General features: G+C 35.3%; 1 protein-coding gene across 1 annotated transcript; it reads left to right on the forward strand.

Moving 5' to 3' along the window:
* Positions 1 to 920: 920 nt before the first annotated feature.
* On the forward strand, positions 921 to 7,713 carry RB195_020341 (uncharacterized protein; the record flags this gene model as incomplete). Its single annotated transcript, XM_064188596.1, has 8 exons — positions 921 to 1,001; positions 1,080 to 1,210; positions 3,076 to 3,216; positions 3,283 to 3,361; positions 3,427 to 3,519; positions 4,498 to 4,680; positions 4,888 to 4,980; positions 7,609 to 7,713. The coding sequence occupies 8 exons, from the start codon at positions 921 to 923 to the stop codon at positions 7,711 to 7,713; spliced, it is 906 nt and encodes a 301-aa protein (XP_064044477.1).
* Positions 7,714 to 8,006: the final 293 nt, after the last annotated feature.

Below are 8,006 nucleotides of genomic sequence, written 5' to 3' on the forward strand. Positions count from 1 at the left end.
GAGCTTGCGAGGGCTAACCGATGTGTCAAGTCAGTGTTTTTATCCTCCCAGACATATCAATTTTCTGGTACCAATTTATCGACTCCGGAGGGATGATTAGCATGGTGAGCACTAGGGCAGATTGAACCTCCGATCGATCGTGCAGGAAGCGGAACCTCTAACCGCTACACTACACCCGCCCACCATGCAATATATATAACATATAATATAACCCAATCAATCAATACAACTCAATCTCAAAATGCTCTTTAGAGGGAGCTTTAGGCTGATTTCTAATTGCGCTTAGTACAAGGAGGTCTATCTTGGGCATGTAGCGATCACATTCGTATGCGTCTCATGGAATTTATAAAAGCACGAATAACAAATATAATTCAAATACTATGCTATTGTTGATTCATGGATGATATTACCACTATAGCGAATCGTTACGTGAGCGTTTTGTAGTCACGTACCTTGTCGAAAAAATAACTGGAATTTCTCGTGATGCGTTCAAGGAACGATCAATTTCACCATTCTTCTCAACATGGTCAGTTTTTCGTTTCGTCATCTATTGAAAATAGGCCTGACAGGCCTTTTATTATTGCATTTCTTCAATCACATCGCTTATCAGTTCGGCATTTATATGTGCCCCTCTCTGTCCAACAAGGCCGGCTCTTTTCGCCATCCGTACACCGATAGGCCTGGCACTCTTCATGATGGCAGGTCGGCATCGATGGGGGCCTTATCAGGCCTAGGCATTCCGCGAATAAATACGGTCTTCTTTCTGCTTTATCAGCTCACAATATTCGTCCATTCGTCGTCCACGAAACCTTTCTCACTTACCTGCTTATTTGATAGAATCCTTGAATAAGGAGATTTATCTGTTTCGTTGGACCCCTTGAATTTTAAAAAATCTCTTTTAGAAGCAATTTTTCTACGCTATGGATATCGTTGCGCTTAAAGGCATACTTCTGGCAGTAATGTCAGCTATAACTATAATATTTGGTTTAATACCGATGAAGGTAAGGATTATTTCCCATCAATTTTCCGATGAAATAAATCTACCCATATCATTGTATTTTTTTCATTGTTTTTTTTAGGTTATGAAAACTCTTTCCGGAAAAACAGGAGCGTTCGAGCAGAGAGCTTCGTTTATCGTGTCGCTTCTTTCATGTTTCGCCGGTGGAGTGTTTTTGGGTGTCTGTTTTCTGGATCTACTGCCGGATGCGATGTATGTTTTATCTAATTAAGGCTAATACCATTAGAAATCGCAATAGGCAACCCGCAACCTCGCATAGCTTAAGAGTTTCAAAAATGCAACTAAATAATTCATAGGGCTAGGTAATCTAGAATAAACTAGTAATATAAAAATAGACAAAATAACAAAATAAAGTAACGTTATAATAATATAATAGGATAAAATAATAGGATAATAAAAACTTAGGCTACCACTAAACTTTTCTGAAATTATTTATCTATCCATTAGCTTTATTGATGCTTTAATTCAATTTTTTGACTAATAATTATTAGTTTATTATTACTAATTATTTGTTAGTAATTATGATTAGATAATTATTTATTGTTAGTAATTATCAGTAATTTCTAGTGCGATTAAATTGAATTAAACTATCCATTAATTAACTAGAACTCAAATAAAATCAATAAATAAGGTAATATCTACCTTGACTCGGGTAGAAATTCAGGAGAAGGAATGTAATTTTAAGATTCTGAGCCATGAGCTGGGTGCATTAGCCATTTAGTGCTAGCTGGGAAATATTCCGAAGCTTATCTAGAATTACGTTACGTTTACCAACTACTTATGTTCATCTACATCTGGTTGAAAAAATTCGAAGAGAACTGAAAATCTCTGAAAAAAAATTGAGCTCACTGTTTCTTTTTTTTTGAGTACACAGATTTGTTAGCAAATTATTTCCTAGGAGTAAGTTCTAAACCTGAATAAATAAATATAATAAATATAATATAATATAATAATAAATGATAAATTTTCTAAATTGCCTAAATTTGAGATATCCTAAGCAGTTGTATTCAATTTGATTTTGTTTTTAAGTGAATCGAACTTGGAGCGATTGAAAAAGAATTTTTTTTTAATTTTTGGTTCCAAATTCTTATTTGATTTAACAGTGGAGCAACACTACGTGTTGTTTGTTACACTGGTAATGGAGAACTAGTATATTCCTGAATATAAAAAGTGGGCATTTGTCACAGAATTTTTATTAAACTCTAAATATTCAATTGATACATTGAAAACCGGTCTCTGGAAACTTCCTCCTACAAAAACCGGTTTCCTAAAATTTCCTCCTATCTTAATAAGTCAATTGAACGATTATGTAGGAGAATTTTATTTCTGCCTTCATGATTCCACTAGATTACTTGTACTTTCGAAAAAGAAGTGATAAAAATTTGCTGAACAAAACGATCTCTCCACAAATTCTCTTCCATGTATTTCCTATGTGATACTGTAGATTTTTTTCCCAAAAATTCTCCCTACGTGCAATTCTTCGACACCTTATCTAAACTTACCTACTCCGAAAGCGTAGATAAGTAGATTGCCATCGACAACAGAAAAAAAATTGACATGACACCAATCAGGAGTTGAGCATTCCTTAAAGGCCAAAAACGTGAACCTCCTAAGACTTTCGGGGATTTTGACAGGGTGGACTAAATTAGCTCAGATATTACTGGTATATAAAAAAAACAAAAATATTTTTCAAAAAATATTCAAAATAATACAGTATGATAATTGTTTCAGGGCTTCTGACAGGCTTCAGGGATTCTTCTTTGGGGTTTAATTTCAGGATTCTGACAGGCCGAACTGAATTAGCTCAGATATCACTGGCATATAAAAAAAACAAAAATATTTTCTAAAAATATTAAGAATAATACGGTATGATAATAGTTAATTAAGTGATACAATAATTAATGTCATACTAATAAAGTAAAGAAATGGTAATAAAAAAGACCATAAAAGATTCTTTAAACTTTACTTCCTTAATTGGAATCACTTAACCTCATTAAAATACAAAATATTATACAAGTAATGATGGTAAAGCAGATGTAAAATAATTTTTTTTCCAGGGAATCGTTTGAAGGTTGGAAGGAAAGTGCTGGTTTTAAAAGTGACTACCCTTTCGTGCCATTAATGTTCATGATTGGATTCTATGCAGTTAGTATCCTAGAAGAGATTATTGGCCGATTTTGTGGTCATGAAAAAGAGCGGTAAGCTGTGAGCCAAGAGCCTTTAGGTGAGCAGTTTGAAATAATCAATACCTATGCGTGCTATAGGGATCAACGACGAAAACATGCGGCTACTTTCGTGTCAACTACATCAAGCATTGAAGATGGTTGTCTTGAAACGGAATCGGTGAGCGAGACGACGTTTTTTAATGGTTAGGAGACGGTTCGACGGTAATTTCAGCAATTTTCCAGATTAATTCAAAAGTGGCCATTGTGAAGTCGTTGACGTTTGTTCTAGCGCTAATGTTCCACGCCAGTTTGGAGGGTTTTGCTTTTGGAGTTCAGGTATAGTTCGAGCATTTGTTATTTATTAATTTGTTGATTTACTGAGTTCAGTTGCGTCCCAAAAATGGATGTGAAAGGAAAAAAAACAACAGTAAATACGTATTGAAAAGACATTTAAAAATATGACGAGCTGGGATCAGTTTCGTGCGCGATTGTGCGCGATTCTGTCCTAGGTAATTTAGTGCTCAGTCCTGTCCAGACTTAGGAAGGGAATGTAGACATTTGAAAGGAGTATCGCCTTTTCCATATAACTCAATCAATAAAGGATAAAGTGTCTAGCGTTAATCAGTCCGCTTGGGATGCGCCACCACCTTCACTACAATTCAGAATCGTTTGAGGTTTACGAACGCTTAACTGGCCTCTACAATGAGCTGCGGGGGCTAGCCGATGAGCCAAGTCAGTGTTTTTATCCTCCCAGACAAGTCTGGTACCAATTTATCGATCCCCGGAGGGATGAAAGGCTTGGTGAGCACTAGGGCGGATTCGAACCTCCGATAAATCGTGCATGACAGCGGAACCTCTAACTGACTGCGCTACACCCGAACTTATCTATAGATAGATAATTGCTATTGGTATCCAAGTTTGCTGGGCAGATCGGGACGAAGACTGCAAAAATCCGCCTATTTTCTCTCCATTGCAACCGTTAGCTTTTGTCGTGCTCCAATCGAACGCGTATAGCGGTCTTCAGTGTACATAAGTACCGGAACTATTCTGATCCATGTTTAGTATGGAAAAGTACTTGAAAAAACAACACTTTATCGCTTCAGCTATAAACAAAAAATCGAAACATAAAATCATAGTATCAAAAATGTCAAAATATAATAATATCAAAGTAAATGAATAAGAAACGCGGTACTTTTGTCACGTGTATGAACGTTCCTCTAACCAGAGCGTGACCCGTATATATATCTGGCCTCCTACTAGACTCGAACTTATTGTTATTGTTCTCAAATTTATTGTTATTGTTTACCTCTTCAGCAATCAACAATCTCCGTGGCATCGTTGTTCTTCGGGATTATCGTGCACAAGGCTGTTGTGTCTTTTTCGGTCGGAATGCGTCTGGCCGAAGCACATCCTCATCGACCTGCGGTAGTTGTGGCACTTGTAGCTCTGGTGGCGCTAGTTACACCTCTTGGTGGTGTAATTGGAATACTTATAGAGGTAAGAGAATTATTAAATTTTTGGCAAAAAAAAGAAAATATAGGGAGCACCAAGATAAAAGTGCAGTTTAAAAAAATAAAAACGAGAAATCATATCTTTTGAACGCAACTTTTACCATATCCCGGCCACTTAGAAGAAATATTAGCATTATTATTGTAATACCAAAAATATTATCAATTCCTATTAAATATTAGCGCTCATTTTCAGAATTCCAATATGGATCTGTTAACAAAAGATGCTGTCACTTGTGTTTTAGTGAGTCTAGCGCTAGGAACATTCATCTACATCACTTTCTATGAGGTAAGCAATCGAAACGGTTTTTCCTGAACTTTTTTCCTTCGAAGGAAAAAGATTGATGTAATCGGAATGAAAAAGACTTTGTACCTAAGTAGTCTACTCCATAATTTTCTGGAATAAAAACGCAGAAAAGATTTGCTGGAATCGACTGGAGTTTATATTGTCGCACTGCTAGAAAACGTCCATAACTAAGCTCTCAATTTCTTTTGAGGAAAAAATTGTTTATTCACGAACTGCTTCTGTTTCTTTATTTTCACCGGTATTTCTTGAATGAAATACTTTTTGCTAATACTTAGGCTTAAATTTTTTTTAGGAATTTTCCACTGTATGTCAACCAAAATGTCCTATTTCCCTCTTGAACTCCTTCTTCTGCTTTCTTGGTGTTACTCAGTTCTTATCAAAACTCTAAGGTTTAATCTCTTAAATAGTATAAAAATAAGATAAAAAATTTCATAACCCGTGTTCAGACGGGTTTTCACAAAACCCACACTCTTCAAAAGTTTCGAAGCTTAAGAACTAGTAGAAAAAGAAATTCCATAAATTTCTATTAGGATCACTATTCAGTGAAAAAACGCAGTTAACAGCATGTGATTTCATTCACGGAGAATGACACAAATAATCGGCTTATTTTTTTAAGCTGTGCGCTGATTTGGGGAAAAAATGAGTCACGTTCTCGTACGAGTACTTTTATCTTTCACTTTCCCATAGCAAAATAATTTTTCGATGGAATTTTTCTAGAATTAGATCATCATTGTCCGTTCGACATGGAAATTTTGAGCTTTTTCAAGCACAGTGGTAGTTATTAAACTAGTAATATAAATACATATAATAATAGAAATACATAAATATATAATAATAGAAATAAGGCCAAACTAATATAAAAATATATGAATATGATACAAAACAATAATAAAAAGTGAGTATCAATAATATATGACATAATTATAACAATAAAAATCTTCGCAAATAAATCCCTTTCAAACTAATTTTTACTATCCTTTAAATAAATAATAATAAATATTACTTTATGAAGGGAACCCCAAGTAAACAATTATTTCAGCGCCAACAAAAAAAGAAAGAGTTTACTCACATTTAATTTTATCTTTGGTTGATTATGTTATCTCCGTCGTAATCCAGAATTTTTTGCCATCTTGCTGGTAGAGATTGAATCCCTGTTTGTAGAATATTGTTTTCTTCAAAAAAGTCACTATGTCAGTTTGCACATCTTCGATATTCTGGGAATATTTATTTCTTAGGGAAAGTTCAATCGATTGGAATTAATGAAACTCAGATGATGCTAGAATAATTGTACAATATTGGGGGATCTGGAAAAACCTTTCACTTAGCTGCCCCATTTTTTCCTGGCTTAATTTTGCTACGTACGACCTGGCGCTATCGTGTGCTAAAATGTTGGGATGCGGAACCCATATACCCTGCCTGTTAACATTCAGAATTTTCTGGAGATGTCTTTGAATTGTTGACCTAGTAACCTGAAGAGTGTTTGCCATTTCCTGAATACTCAATTTGGGATCAATTTTCACCAGTCAAAGCGTCATAATCAAACTCAACAGCGCGTCCATTTCGGGCGCTAACGGACGGAAGTCAAAATTAGCGCTGGAACATTTTTTTTGAACCAGCGTTAGCATTCAATGACTTTCAATACGTCTCCATACACATCAGGAATTTTCTTGGCTCTCGCATAAAAAAAATCGAAAAAAAAATGAAACAGCATCGAATGACGTGAATGTTCTTCAGTTGATTGATTGTGCACCATTTTACAATGGTGTAAAGAAGAAATTGGGTTTGAAATTAATTGTCACAAAAGTCAATGTCATGAGTTTCAATATTGCCATATAAAATATGTCTTTATGCATTCACGCTCTGAACTATACTGAAACAAGTGTTCCACAGTAATAATTCATCACTTATGGGTATCCCTATACATGGTAATGGGGCAGGTGTAGCGCAGTCGGTTAGAGGTTCCGCTGCCTGCACGATCTATCGGAAGTTCGAATCCGCCCTAGTGCTCACCAAGCCTTTCATCCCTCCGGGATCGATAAATTGGTACCAGACTTGTCTGGGAGGATAAAACTCTGACTAGATACATGCTGAACCCCGCAAGTCATTGCATAGGCCAATTACACGTTCGTGAACCTCAAACGATTCTGAATTGAAGTGAACGTGGTGGCGGATCCCAAGCGGATTGATTAACGCCAGAAACTTTATCCTTTATCCTTTATCCTTTTACATTCCTCAGTCAGATATCCGAAAACCTAGGGCGGTTTGGAACGTCGCGTTTGACTCTGACCACTGCCGTGTTCTCTCAGACACTTTATGGTTTTTATATGATAAAATCATGTATAATTGCAAATAGTAATGAACAAATAAATAATATTGAATATTAGTTTATGACTGCAAGTATTAAAGATCACATTTATATGTTTTTATTCCAGTAAGCAGCTTTTTTTTAAATGAAATTCGTTTTTTTTCACACAAATCTGCATAATAAACGCTCATTACAATAAACGCTCATCTGACTTTGTTTTCATTTACTCTCAATTTATCACCGTTCTTCGTTTTAGGAAATTTTAGAGAACTTAAAAGTTTCTGCTGAAAAGAAATGTTCTTTAGATTTTGGTCCCAGAATACGCTAAGAACCACAACAAGTTCTTCCAATGGTTATCGTCCGTAATTGGATTCGCTATAATTGCTGGAATGATGGTTTTTGAATCATAGCGGACAAACACACGACGATGACGTGAATTTCTGCAGCCGATCCGGAACTTTCTGGTTATTCCAGTTTAAAATAATGAGGATTTATTGGGATAGATCTTATAATAGCATCAGTGCTTCTTCTCATATTTACGTGTTTTTGTAGGTCCCATGGTCCGGATCTCATAAGAAATACCGGTTTAGATTTTAGAATTTTAGAATTACTATTGATGTATTTAAGAATTTTGCTATAAACTTGTTAATTTCAAGAAGAAATGTTATTTGAATGGTGTTTCAAGTGTATTTAAAAATAAATT

This window comes from Necator americanus, chromosome II, assembly GCF_031761385.1.
Source record: "Necator americanus strain Aroian chromosome II, whole genome shotgun sequence".
Taxonomy (NCBI): Eukaryota; Metazoa; Nematoda; class Chromadorea; order Rhabditida; family Ancylostomatidae; genus Necator; species Necator americanus.